The sequence below is a fragment of the Gasterosteus aculeatus genome, chromosome 3 (assembly GCF_964276395.1).
Source record: "Gasterosteus aculeatus chromosome 3, fGasAcu3.hap1.1, whole genome shotgun sequence".
Lineage (NCBI taxonomy): Eukaryota > Metazoa > Chordata > Actinopteri > Perciformes > Gasterosteidae > Gasterosteus > Gasterosteus aculeatus.
The window spans coordinates 1,006,452-1,021,506 of record NC_135690.1 but is presented as its reverse complement, the minus strand read 5'-3'; the positions used below and the strand labels follow the sequence as shown (position 1 = coordinate 1,021,506).

Sequence of the window (15,055 nt, the reverse complement as noted above, 5' to 3'; positions counted from 1 at the left end):
TCCTCTCACTTCAGTATTCAAATATATGCATCAAACGTTGCTAACCGGTGGAGATCCTTAGATCCACGTGGTGTTTGATATAAAACATAAAAACAAGCAAACAAAGCCTTCGGTCTAATGCTGCTGTTCGAGGTCTTTGTCTGGGATCGAGACCTCGCTGCTGCAGCAGGAACAGCAGGCAAGTGTTAGCAGGCTGCCTCTATTCTGCCGGACAAATTATCCAGATTGCTTCCAGATGTGAGTTTGCTCCAAACAGAAAGGGCCTTGCCCGGATGACATCATAGGGATATCCATTTCTTCTCCGCCACAACCGCCTCGACAATTTAGCGGGACACATTTTTCCTCTCATAAAGGAAAAGTCCACATACGATAAGACACCCTCTCCCAGGTCAACGACTGTCTCACACAGTCTTTCAGCTTTATCCCTTTATCATATTCATATCATATGTCATATTAAGATAATTTGCAGGTTTGTGCCTGAATTTTATTTTTTTACTATACATATTAAGGCACTTTTTAGTGTGATTTTTTTGTCATGCTGCCTGTCTGAGCAGAATCACCCTCCGTCGGACAAAGTTTGAGCTGATTTTCAATGGAATGCGTTGCTAGGCAACAGCCTGGCTCCCTGTTTGCTTCCTGTCAGCTGATGCAACCGGGTATCAAGCAACCTTTACGTATTGATAGTTGCTTAGTTCCTGATAACAAAGGGGAACAAAGAGTCTCACCAATCAGAAACACATAACTCTTTCCTCATTTATCGCTACTTGCTGTAATTAAACTATTCCACATTTAGAATGATTACATTTAAAACAGTGATGTGCTCTATAAGTCGTATCCATGTAATATTACAACCGTTAAGAAATCCAGAGGGCAAGTTTGGAGGAGACTTGGAGGGATGTTGGCATGGCCTCAGACCATGTTCATACCTGCCGCTCGGCTCGCCACACCCGTCTTATGGCCTCCGGTTGTGAAAGGGAGTAGGGCGCCAGAGCCTGGCGCCTGCCCTGCAGCGCTGCACTGCCACAACGCCTCATCAAATATTGTCTTTGGCACACTGGCGTTTAGCTCCGGAGAGCGCCTGCGTTGCCACAATGTGGCCCGAGACGGCGCCGAGTACGCGGCCTCGGCAGGCCCGACACGCGGCGCAGCGGCAACGACGTGACGGAGCGCCTTTGCTGGGTTCGGGTGACACACTCTGGATGTGTCTTTGTACCCGAGGAACTCTGAGGAGCTGTGCACGTACGCGTCTCTGACTCACTGTTGCAAAGGAGTTATTACACAGTACAAAGCTAGCGTGACACACACACACACACACACGCAGAGTCACAGTCTATTCTGCTCCTTCAATTCTTCACTTTTATTTCATATTTAGCATTTTTCAAGTCAAGTTACGGTAACGGATCAGGATCCCCCATCGTTGGTCCAGCCACCCCTCCAACGGTGGGCAGAGAAGTCAGTGACACTACCTAAGAGGGGAAGAGAGACAAGAGGAGGGGGCTGCTTGGGAAATGCTGGAAGGCTCTAATAAAATGTAATCCTATTATATGGTTCTCACTAGAGGGCAACAATAATAAAGGTTTCCCTAATAACACGAGCAGACCAAACCCAAATGGAAAACAGCTCCTCCGGTCAAGTCCCGCACTTGTACATATATCCTCTCATTAACCCAATTGCTGTTGGGCCACATTACACCGACAGGCCTTTCCAGATTCAGGCCGTGATGGCGAGGGAAGAGTTAAGTCAAACAAATGTGTTTCATCAAACTGCAGTTTGGGCTTCTCTGCATAAAGGAATTGAAGGTGGGTGGGGGCGAGAGGAGTGAGGGAATGCGTGCGGGTGGGGAAGCGGAGCCCCGAGGAAACCAATCAGAACGGCTCCGCCCGCCGTTCCCGCGTCGAAGCCACCAGAGTCTCAGGTGTGCGTTACGTTCGCCTCCGAAGCGTGATTGTTTGTGTTGGAGTAATCAGAGTTTTTGCAAATTAGCATTCGGGGAAAACGATAGTCCTATCATGGTAAACAAAATAAAAGCTCGGCTCAGGAACGCCACAAACTAGGAATCAAGATGAGCTCTTGCGGACCTGGAAAACGATGATGAAGTTGAATGCTTCTTCGTGGGCCGAACACAATATTTCTCTGTAGGAAAATGAAAGAGGAAGGTGGAATTTCACCCACTCGGCTTGGTGACAAACTCTATGCACAGGAGGAGCAGAAGTGACTTTCCTTGACTAATATTAACAATAAATGGCAATCTCCCTGCTGGTAAAAAGCCATAAACACAAACTCTCATATTTATGTGATTTGATAATCTAATGAATGAGTGATTCCGCTTCTTCGCTATCTGACATAAATGCAGTGAATGATTCATCATAAGTGACAAGGTGAGTGAGAATATCAATCATATTCTCAAGACAGCTTGAGTTATTAAGTGAGCCAAATGTAACAGTATTATGAAACCTAGAATAACAAAGTTATTTATCTCTCGCTCTCTCCCTGTCGCTGCATGTGTGTGTGTGTGTGTGTGTGTGTGTGTGTGTGTGTTTACGTGTCTGACAGCATCAGACAGAGCGGGAGAGAGAGTGTCGCACGCCTTCCTGTTCCTGTACCAGCCTCCAACCCCACAGCCGCAGACTCAAGGCACTTTCCAGAATCAAACAATTTCACGCAGCTACTGGAGGAGGAAATGAACTGAGCCCAGAGCAATAATAAAATTATACAAATGTTATTACAGACTCGCCTGCTACTGTCCTACTTTAATTCAAATTTGAGCACTCCAGGCGGTGCTGGTGGCAGAGACCTTCCTGAATAAATCAACATTAGCTTACGTCTAAATTATTAAGGAAGTGGGAGACTTTCTTGTTTATAGTATGAATTATTAAACAAGTGTTTAACGCTGTTTTTCTTCATGAATCCCCAAATATTAATTGCTAATGATCTTTAAGGTGTGTGTTTTATCTTTTAGCCCCTTCTGCTGTGTGCTGGGAATTGAAAATCAGAATTTCCAACTGGCAAGGAATCTGGCTGCGCTCGCTCAGATAAGCAGGAGATGCACTTTGAGATATACTTTTTCCTGCATCCGTATGATGTGCAAATGAAGCCCCGGTTGTGACAATATTCCCGTCATGTAGCCATTGTTGGTAATGGCGGCGGCTGTGAATGTAAATGAATGAATGAGGGAGGCGGCCGCTGTGAAGGCCATTCACCGCTCAGCATCTCGCTGATAAGCCACGACGTTAGCAGACGGACGGCGGGGGAAAGGGCTGCTCCATCACGCGCCGTCACTTCTTAATTTGCCTTTTTCCAATTCAGGCGTCTGCAGTGGGAACTTTGGGAACTTTGGTCAACACGTTTTGGGGGGCCGGCGCTTTTGCAGAATGAAATGGTGAATGCATCACGCCAACAACATCCTGCTCTCTCACGCACGTGTGAGTACTCTTACTCCCTGTCACAAAGTGTGCGATTCATAACAAAAGCAAAATCACACATCCGACAGGGGCGAGCGCTCCCCCTCGCCCGCCTCTTGCTATTTCATCTTCACACGAGCAAAGGCCAATGAATGCAGAGCGAGCGCTCTCCTCATTGAGTGTCTCGAGAGGACAGAGTCAACGCATGAAACGTGACTGTAAAGATGATTAAGGGGATGTGAAAAGGGCAGAAAGGGCGCTGGCCTGGAGGCCCCGGAGCCTTCGGCGATGCAGGCCGCCTACCTGCAGGTGGAGGAGGGCAGTGAGAAGCAGCATCAGACTCCAGCGGGCCTTCAAGAGCAGCATTCTTTTACATCTCGCACTGCCAGTTCTCAGGAGTAAAAGCGTGACAACTTTTTAGACAGAGAAGTAACGAGATGCAGCGTGGCTGAAAATACAAAATAGTATAAATAGAAGAATAGCAAGATAACACATGAAGAGTATTTTAGTTTGAGCTGAGGCTCCTGTTCAATTACTGCCTTCCTGTTATTTAGGACTGTGCACCACTTAATCCTCCTTCCTAGTTCTCAATTAATGAACTGGACCAATTTCCAAGAAACGTGGCTCAGAAATCGAATGAAGAAAGCGACTCCACGTTTGCGGTGCGACGTGCTCGTCCGAGGCTCGCGGGCGCCCCCCACAGGGGGGCGGTGGGGGGGGCACCACTGCACAGCAGACGACTCCCGTCGTGGCCACAGGGTGGTGCTGTCGACACACGCGTGCACTGCATTTGCAGGGGTTGAGAGGTGAAAGGGGGGTTGACTTAGAATGTGATTCATGGGGCCATTCCAGCCCCACGTACACAACTTGCTCTGATCCGTGGGGCTGATCATTTCCTCCACATTACAGCGGAGGAAAAAAAAGAGATTGAATTGCACCTGTTCTTTTAGAAGAGGAAATAAAGCGCAGACGTAACAGATCACCTCTATTGCGAACCACAAAGTGGTATCATTTCCTGTGCTGATGGAATGAGATGATACAAAGCTATTCGCAGAGGCTTAAGTCACCAGGAACACACACGGCGGACATTTATCTGGCCACGGGGAGACATCGTCTGAGGGCAGACGAGTCGATCCATCACTGGTCGGGACCTCTGCACGTCTCCAGCGCCCGGGTCCCAAACACGTGAGACGAGAGAAGCCCCCCCCCGCGTGGGTACGGCCGCTATTCGCCACCTTTTCTCATTTCACGTGTCAAACATCAAGAGGAAGTCACCGATAAGGACTAAAATAAAACCTTTATTGTTATAACAAGTTAGTCCAAAGACAGAGCTAAACATCTAACCAATAGAAGAGCTTACAGCAAATACAAAATGTATGACAGGTGTATAAAACAAAAACAGTATCACATGTTTTACTAGATAAAAAATGTAATTGTTTGGTGTTAATAAATCCACTAACAACAAAAAGCAGGGACACAATGTTGTCCATGAACCGGCTGTTTCCCTGATTAAAGCTCGTCGGAGCTGAACTTACATTGCTTGGGAGCCTAATGTGCTTAATGATTACACGGAAATGCTCTCCTGTCGTTACACGCACAGCAAACGTACCACATGTGACACTAATCCAAAGATAACAAGCCTGCTTCTTCCTCTTCCTTTCTCCAAGTCAGCGCCATGCCCCCACGTAGTTTCCTGACCCCTACACACATTACACACTAACACAATGTGCAGTCGCCCTCGCGCCAACATGGCTACAACAATGTTAACGAAGGAGCGTAAGAGCAGGATTGAGCCGTGGCATCATGTTAGCTTCATGACGATGAGAGTAATTCTGCCTTTCTATGAGAACTCGTGGGCAGAAATCCTGTTCTGCTCTGGATGAGGGACAAGCTGGAGATGGACACTCCGTTGTTTGATGGTCATTCCGCTCTACAGGTTCGTCTCCATTTCCAGTGCACGCGATAGTCATACCGAAGACAGCACTTCTCCCGTCGGGTCCTTTTTCTCCACCTCCGTGCTGTGGATCGCCTTGGAAATGTCGTCCGCCTCCACCTCCCTGTATTTCCCTGACGGGGCCTTCTGGAAGACCTGCTTCAGCCTCTTCTTCATCACGGGGTCGGGGCAGTACAGGTACTCATACAGTCCGGCTGCAAGGATGCCCCCCAGAACGGGTCCCACCCAGTACACCTACCATGAACAGAGCAACAAACACCTTTATTGGGCTGCTGGTGACTCGTGGGAGATTTTTTTTTTTTTTTTGAACCACTGAGACATGCGGCGACACCACGGCTGTCAAACTGTCCAGCTGGGGTTCAGCTACCGATCTGTAAAAAGGGTCCAGCTTAATCAGAGGCAGGTAGATCAGCGTCTGCGGCGTTCAGAGGGAACGCCAGTGAATACGATAGCAGCAGGCGTGACAGTTGCTGACAGTGTTATACACCAACATATCACCCAGTACAAACACGCACACGCACACACACACACACACACACACAACGTTGACACAAAAGTGTCTGCAAATAACTGTGCAGAAATAATTGCCAGGATAGAATTCAGCGCTAACGCTCTTTTACACTTTCAGCGACATCTCATTATGTTGGAGGAGAAAATGTTCCAAATTGATGGCACTTTTTTTTTGTTTGACAAGTTCAAAAAAATTCAAGATGTTGACTTTATTTTCTCTGTACATTCACTAATATAAGTGAAAATATGCTTTCATCGTGTCATAAGGTGACAGGTTTTCTTTTTTACCGGCAATGGTGCTAAAAATGTGGTCAACACGGCGTCCACTCGCCGCCTTAAGGACGTCACCATCAGCTACTGCAAATGATTTCAGGGCATTTCAACATGCTACCACATGGCATAACATTTGAACCAGTGCCAGAGGGCTAAATACTTATAGTGTTACTTATGTCATGCAGAAAGGGCCTGCTAGATTAGCATAGCCAATAGATAGCTAATGTTTTAGCCATGCAAACTCTTAGAAGCAAGAGCATCCCGTCGTTTAAAGGTTCTCTTACCCAGTGGTTCTCAAAGTTAAGGGTGAGCATAGCAGGCGCAAAGGACCGAGCAGGGTTCATGCTGGCTCCTGTGTATGGGATCTGGAGGACACATAACAGCAGTCAGTCGTTACATTACGCCATCGGATGTCTTTATGTGTGACTTACGGAACATGTCCGCAGTGAAAAACAGATCCAACACAAGTGTTTACGTGCATGCATTTGCCTAACAGACCCAGGGAGAAATCCGCCGAGCAGTGCGAGAGATAACGTCTAATTCCCTGCGCATTCATTTGGCTCTGCAGGGTTCAGGGAGCCCCGGGAGATCGGTTGCTATGCGATGGCAGCCTCCAATAAACACGTGGGTGTGATTCAGCGAGGAGCATGTAATATCGCGCACGGAAGATGCTTCGATGCACCTGGTCTTTCTCAAGATGCATCCACACGCTGAGGGAGCCTCGCATTTGGAGCTTGTCTTGTTCCACAATCCTTTAATGTGGTGTGTTTAATTTCATTAAATGTTAAGATGAATCCTTGAATCCGTGTTTTTTGGATTGGGAGCAGGTGTTGCCAGCTGGAAAGGGTTGCAGAAGGATGCTAAGTTTGTTGTATTATAGTTATATAGTTATATCTATCTCTAAACTCCCTCATTGAACGGCACTTACTGCAAATAAGTGACCAATAGCTACAGCAAAGCCGATTGAGAGGCTGGCCGAGCCTCCTAGGTCCGAGCGTTTGGGATCACAGGTGGCGAAGATGGTGAAGACCAGTTGGAAGGTGATGAGGAGCTCCACAAGGAGGCCGTGTCCCACTGAGATGTTGGGGTTCACCTTGGAAACAGAAGAACGTCCTCATAAATTCAAACAGCAAGAAGACTTATCTACACAGAAGGGAAACCGACTCATGTTCTTACCGCGGTCACACCGAAGGAGCCTCTGACAGCAGCCGGTGTGACGAGGTAGAGGACCGCGGCCCCCGTGACAGCCCCCAGGCACTGAGCCAGCACATAGAAGACTCCCTTTGCCAGGCTGAGCTTCCGTGTCACGACCATGGCTGCAGTGACCGCGGGGTTAATGTGCCCGCCGCTGATGTGGCCGAAGCACTGCACCATGGTGGCGATGCTCAGCCCAAAGCACAGGGAGATAAGGACGAGGTCGGCTGGGGGAGGCTTCTCCTCCCCTGCGGCCCAGTTGATGGTGGAGCCCAGACCGAGGAGGACAAAGATGAGGGTGGCGAGGTATTCTCCAGACACAGCCCTCCAGAAGTCCTTGGTCCAGACCCCTTTGAATGCCACCATTATGCTCTGACAGTTACACCGGGAAAGGGACCTTGTGGCCAGAAGAATAATGAGCAAAATGATTAGCCTATATACATATATATATATATATATTCCCGGTGGCTGGAAATGTACTGAACCCTATCAGCATCGCTGCTCCCAGGCACAACATTTTCGACTCCACTTGGGATTGAAGCAGGTGACTTTCCATCACTAAATGCCACACAGAGCCTTCTTTAAACATTGCATACCGAGGTAAATGAGCGCTTAACTGCTGTCACTCACTGGACTTTGTCTCTTAACATCATGGAGATCAAATGTGTTACTGCAGATCCAGAAAAATGTTTAGAATTAAAACTAAACTTTGGCAACGATGCAAGGAAACATTAATACCTGCAGTCATCTCTTCTGCTTTGACAGAAAGCTAAAACTTACCAAGTGCAATAACGTGTTCTCCCTTTGTTTGGCCCCGTCGTGTGTGATGTGTTTTCATTCATAAGTCCTCTTGAGTCATTCGAACCGGCAGAGACATCGCTCCGCCGCTCACATCTAAAAGCTGAAATGGCAGTGTGACCTGGTGGTACTCACCGGAAAGCAACAGGCAGCGTGAGAGCAGAAGCAGAGCCGAGGACGCGTCTGTCAGACGAACATGATCCACACATTATGCCCCCGGATTGCATCCAGCAGCTTTATTAGGTTACTAGCCAGAGCATCGCCTCACGCGAATTAAACCGCCTGCAAAGGGGGAGGAGTTGGGAGGTTTGCTTGCTCTGCAAAGTGCTACGGCGCCTCGGCATCTACGTCCTACCAGAGCTTTGAAAACCAGCTGAGGTGAGTCCAATATTTACAAAACCCCTGCAGAGCTGCACATTTAATGATCATTTTGTCACATTCACAACGTTATTGACCATACAAAAAAAAAAGGGGGCGACAATTCAGTTGTAATATTCCATTTGTTAATAGTCAGTGCTGGAAAATACAATGAACGAACTAAGTAAAGCGTTTATCTACTTGAGCTTCAAACTTCTTACTCATTTAATAATAATGAATAAATACATAAAAAAAAATAATAAAAAAATAGGAAGCACAGATGACCTGCTATGCTTTGAGGTGTTCATCATTCCAGCAAAGAGATAACTGCAGTACGTATCTGATGAACTTTAATATAGTGCTTACCAGAGTCTTGGACAGTTTGTCACTCACATGAGAATAAACAAAGAGGTGAAACAAACAGTACAAGCTGACCACTGAGTGGACTCGCTGAGCGTTATCACAAGAACGGTTGCTTGTTCTGATAAACCTCAGTACAGTTACCATAAGCCATTTATGGATAGTGGTAAGTAAACATACACTGTATTAGTATATCATATCTTTATGATTATAGTTATGGGACATTTTGTCAGAGCCCCGTTGCAAGAATCTTCTGCATGCAACATGCAGCAGGAGGAAAAGGCCTCATGCAAACCTATAAAAATACATTTGTTTCAGTTTGCCATGTCAACACTCTTTGCAGCTGTAACTTCAAGATGTCTTTGATGATATATAAATGATCCCTTCATTTGTGAAGTGGCAGTGGGACTGAGATGATATATTTCAATGTATTTGTCAGTGAACAAGGTTTGTAACTTAACGCTGCGTTCAGCGACCTTCACATTAAAGTGCGTCATGTGTTAATATGTTTCATGCGCTAACATTTGTCTTTGAATTCCTTCATGCTCCTTCCGGGAAACGCATGCAGTCATGCTGACTATCAAGCGACTGAAAGGTCAAAAAGAAAGTGAAGGTTATTAAGACTTTGAGACAATGTGCTGAACTGAACAATTACGCACAAATGTGCTCTTCTTCTTAAAAGTAATTAAAAAGTAATTCCCTGGAGTAGACACACTTTTCTCAAGTTTAAAAAAAATGGCTTTACAAGGACATCTTTTCTTAATCAGTCTTTCTCTCTTTACCGTCTCTCTTGTCTGTATTACTCATGACGTAAAAATAAGACCTTTGTTTGCCCTCCATGTGAGCGTAAGATGTTTCACACACGTTCACACCATTAGATATTTTTAAATAAATGTATGACTGACTCGTCGTGCTGCTAATTCCCTGCTGGGGACGGAAGAGAAGGTGCTCAGACGGTAACTAGGATTTCAACACGTTGAGGTGAGAATATAACGAATGGTGCAAACACCTGCGCGTCAGGGTAACACTTCATTTATAGAGGAGATTGTGTGGTGTCCATATGGATGTGGGAACGTGCTTCTGTGGAAGAGGAGGAGGATAGATGGTCGTCACTCGTAGTCGAGAGCGGGCCAACGTTTTATGGAAGAAGCAAAGCTCTATATTTCCAAAATAGAAAAGGCCTTAAGGAAGAGGAACAGTGTTGCCAACTTGGCAACTTTCTCACAGGCAGCTTTCTGAGTGCAGGTTAGTTGTTCTTTTAAAATATAACAAACTTTAATCCCCCGGCTTTAAGGTTTGTCAAATAGTTCAGGGTCAAAAATGAGAATCATCAATGTCATCACTTCCAAGTTTAGACTTTTCAATTACGGAGGACAGAACAATAAGTCAACAACATTGATAAGACAGCGGCTTCTATTCATCATACAATTAGACCTTCATATGCACCACATGCATAATTGAACAATTATGCATGCGATACAGTTTTATTGACAATGGTAAATATGGCCACTGGGCTTGCTCATTTTACATTGAAATTTAAATATGCACACTATACAAACATCAATATTAATGAGCTACATAAATCGTTATACAACTCTCAGTGTCATTTGGAGTTCTTTTCCTTTATTCTGTTTCTACAGATCCTCCAGGCGTCACACGCATCAGACGAGTCCCTCTTATGCTAATTAAAAAGCTCGCCTTAAACCCTGAGCAATGCATGCGTTTAAACCACGATGGAGTCAATTAATGTTTGTTGATACAGAGGGAGTTCTGTTTGATCAGAGAGCTTCTCCTCCAGATCAGGTTCGCAAGTGAATTCATTTGTTATAACGGAATTCCTGATGTCGCGTGATTTGTTACCGTGCTGCTGCTCGCGCAGGTTCAACTGCGCTTTACATTGAAATGCAATTTTTAAAAGAGGAGGAAAAACACACGCTTGCTGCTGTCCGAATACAAATGGTGAAATAATCCATCGGTTTTAAGGATCAATGTGGGCTGTAACCCGGGGAATCTACCAAAGGCCACATGAGCTGATCTGCTCTCTGGTAACAAACATGCTGTCTTTGAGAATTACCGCCGTGCTTCATTGGACACCAGCTACCTCCTTTGTTAGTTCTCTGCACGCCACAGTGGAGAGAATCCCAACATAGTTGCATAATCTATAGGCTTGACAGGGAGCCAAATCAGTGACCTTGTCTTCAAAGACGAGTGATGTTAAAGGTTTGATTCTTATTGAAGTAAATGAACCAAATGGGAACAATCCGCCCGCGAAAGCTCGCTTAGCCTCCGACGCAGAGATAACAAAACAAGCTGCAAACTGTAGGAAGTGATAATGTGCGACGGCGCTCGAGGACGGCAGAGCCGTGCATGCGTCCAGCAGCCGCAACGATTTTCAAGGGATGAAAATCGCTTCCGAGTGACGGAAGTCTGGATGCAGCGCGGACATGATGGATGGAAAGGGGGATGTGTCACGGGGCGCATTGATGGATTTACTGTTTACCAAGAATTACACTCGTGGCTGAAAGAAATCATGAAACATGTACATGAGTCACGTTTTCTGCCCTGTCTACAAGCGGAATATCACCGATAGTATCCATCTCAATGATTGAGCAGAATGACAATAGGTGAGTATAAAGTGTGATATGTCTTTCAAATGGAAAGTTCATATTACGACTTTAGTGGCACATCTATTATTCCGATATGCATCAGTAAAGGTAGTTAACAAACGGCAGAATACATCTCAATAATAGATCAATACACTGTATATCAGCAGGGAGAGGCAGCAGATCATTGGTCCAACTAGGATATTGCAGTCATTTATTATGAAATATTCCATTATCATGGTATTTAAGCCCCAAATGAATTGGCTGTAGATAATCTGAAAAGGTTTTTAAAATAGAGTAAGCTGTCAGCCAACACAACCTCCCGCTGCAGGCACCTCTGCTGCATGTTATCAGCCCCACCTAAGGCCCTGTTACAGCCCCGATCCCCCCGCGCTGCCTCCAGTGAAACCTGCAGGCCGTGATGACGCACCACACAAATGGCAAACATTAACTGTGTTGTACTCACTTCTCACATACGTCAGTGAAAGTTTTCCCTGTGAGTCGGCCAAACTAAAATGTAATTAGTTCCAGAGCTGGTAAATCCTTTGGTCTGATAAACACACACACACTTTATTTTTCTTTCACTCTCCCATTCTCTGTGTGTTTCTACCCGTCTGCCCCTCACAAGCACTCAGAAGACCTTGAGATTCTAGTGCTGTTGGACAAAAACAACCTGACAAAATCCCAATGTTTTCTGCAGTGGGGAGAGGGCACATTCCATGCACGCTTCATTACCCCTATTCAGTCATACAGAGAGAATACCCGGATTTTATACTCGGGTAACTTGGGCAAAAGGCCCCATCGCATTGGTTGAAATATAGAATAATATATAACATAAAAAAAAATTGTATTTAAAAAAAGAAAATAGTTTATACGGTTTTGAACCAGTCTGCATAAAGATAAAAAGGAGGGACTGGTGCCTCAATGCAGGACAACAGCCTCCACAGTGTGATTATCACACACATTATAACGGTAGAAAAACACACTTTGACTATATTTGACCTGGTAGTGTGAGCTGGTGTTGGCAGCTCCTCCACCCTCCCTCGCCTTGCTGACGGTGCGAGGGAGTCCCCCCTGGTGGAGCGTCCTGGTCCTAGCATGCATTACCACTCTGCAGGCGAGAGACACTGTGACCATTGTTCCCTTCGATGGGCCCAAACAGCACAGCTTTGAAGAGGCTCAACCTAATTTACAGGGCATTATCATGCAAACTGTATGTGCAGCCATTGAAGGCCCAGGGGGGCTCAGCCTGTAATCCCGCATACTGCGGAACAGATAACTATTGTTGTCTTGTGCAGCATTGTTGCAGTCCTCCAGTCTCCATCTCGTCCCCCGATGTGGAGGACAATAAATGTTTTGGCTTGATTCCAAATGACACAAAAGGCCCGTGGTGGAGTACAGTTCAGTTTGTTTCATAATGGCAACCGAAGCCATTTACACTTTAAAAAGAAGTTCAGCTATGACACGCGGCCGATCACCAGGCCTGCACAGATACCTGTTGTCACGTGGGCGTCTTCATGGGGGAAATCATCTTCATCATAAGTCATCACCTGCTGAGGATTTAGTTTTAAGACCCCATCTCTGCCCTCTGGCTCAGTGTCAGTCTCAATCAGTCAATATGACTTCAAAGAGATGCAGCTTCCACTGCTGAAACCTGCTGCACGAGCATCACGTGTGTGAACATCCAGACAACAAGCGGCCGGCTATCAGCGCTGCGGCAACGCAGGGCGACATTTCAGCGTGAACGCCCGAACGGAAAACGGCAAACAATTAACTGCACACTGACGCACACACACACACACGCACACGCACACAGCTTCACCCCTACGTTGCATATTTTACAGTTTGCGTTGTATGTTTTAAGTTCGCTGTCACACAGACTTGCGTCTCAGAGACATTTTAAACTGATGAGCCGTCTTCCTCGCGGTGCCACGTCTCGTCATTCGGGCCTCGACCTCGGCCCCCGAGCCCGTCCCGGTCCTCTCGAGATCAGTCCGTGATCCGCCGCCCAGTGAGCAAAGATCATAAATATCTTTCTCTCACAGCAGCTAAGTGACTTAGCTGACGTCGTTGCTTTTTCTTTTTTCTTTACATGGATTGTAAATTGTTCCGTGTTGTGGGCCGGCCGGTGGGAGTAAATACTGTAGTTTCCAGGGCTGTCATAAAACATCTTGTTACGTCCCACCAAGGAATTTCAGCTTCTAATTTTATGATGATGTCACAGGTTGTAACTTTAAGTCCATTCTTTTATTCTCCAAAGCAACGAATGGCCATTTGGAGCAGCAGCTCATGGAGAAGCTCACATGCTCTCTGAAGACTTGAGCAAGCATGCAGATCCTCCACTCAGTGTAAAACTACTCCATTAAAGTCAAAGTTTCTCCTAACAACCCCAGAAACAGTCTGGTAGTCACGTCTGGGCCCACCAGCTCATCAAACCCTTCAGAGTCAAGGTTTCTGAGATGCTGCTCGCTGCTTTTGGATTGATTTCTACGCTTTCTTCTGTGATCTTTGTATTTTTGTGAATTATTGGAGTTTCCCCTCCCGTGTGCTGTGGCTGCATGTGTGAGTTCATGGGAGACAGTTAGCAGCGACGTGTCGTGGCAGAGGGAGGGCTGACTAATTGAAAGGCTTCCAGCTCGTTAGGCCAAGTCAGGACACGGAGCAGCCGCTGCACAGCCTCAAAGCCTCGAAGCCTCAAAGCCTCAAAGCCTCAAAGCGTGCACACGTTGAAATCCATCTCAAAGAACAGAGAAATGTTTTTCCTTTTGTTGTTGTTTTTAATGTATCGTAATAGTGAGGTTGGGGTCTACTCAAGTTAGAAATATGAAAAACACATAAAAGTGTGTGAGATGTTTTTCTGTCTTTCTGACGGATTCAAATTGGTATTCATCATCAGGATCACAATATGCAGATATTTAGTCATGTTTACACCACTCTCACATAGAGAATCATAGAAGGATGCTACCGCCTCCCCGTCTATATTGACACCCTGTTGTTTCAGACTTTACTATTTCTCTCTTGACAGATGGCAGAATGCAGGTGATCTTTTATGTGTCTTTAAGTTGCATTGAGCAGTTTAACGCTGTTTGCTAAATGCTCCCCGTATTAACATATACAGCAACGGGATGATGCTGTAAATCAGTATTTTGTGAACAGCTCGTTGAAACCGCTGCCAAGTGTCCAAAAAATATCAGTTGGAGGTTCAGATGAAAAAAATCGGGCTTTGAAATGTGTTGGTTCTCCACATGCTAACGGCTGACACGTCACATCACTATCATTGCTCCCATTACCTTTAACATAGAACTGCAACGCAGCACCCGAAGGAGACGCTGCTTGGCATTTGTAGTACACGTTCAGAGATCAGTCAGAAGCCTCCAGCGGAAAGCATCTAACAGCAACCCATTGCAAATTCTAACAGCGCTGAATGCTGTTTCTTTTGTTTGGTTGCTGTACTTGTCAAGCGATGCTTAAAGAAAACCAAGGAGTGCACAAGCCCCGAAAAGCACTTGTGTGTGTGTGTGTGTGTGTGTGTGTGTGTGTGTGTGTGTGCCATTCTGACACATGTAGACAGAATGAACACAGTCTCATTACCAAGCCATGGTGGA

General features: G+C 46.0%; 1 protein-coding gene across 2 annotated transcripts; it reads right to left on the bottom strand.

The window, feature by feature from the left end:
• Positions 1–4,679: 4,679 nt before the first annotated feature.
• aqp4 (aquaporin 4) lies at positions 4,680–8,421 on the bottom strand. Of its 2 annotated transcripts, none has more exons than XM_040172303.2 (5): positions 8,266–8,421; positions 7,315–7,729; positions 7,067–7,231; positions 6,423–6,503; positions 4,680–5,589 (listed from the first exon to the last, which is right to left on the bottom strand). In XM_040172303.2, the coding sequence occupies exons 1-5, from the start codon at positions 8,355–8,357 to the stop codon at positions 5,368–5,370; spliced, it is 975 nt and encodes a 324-aa protein (XP_040028237.2). In that variant the 5' UTR covers positions 8,358–8,421; the 3' UTR covers positions 4,680–5,367. The 2 variants fall into 2 exon arrangements, with proteins under 2 accessions (XP_040028237.2, XP_040028238.2); XM_040172304.2 differs by having other exon boundaries at positions 8,113–8,350.
• Between the last annotated feature and the right edge of the window lie 6,634 nt (positions 8,422–15,055).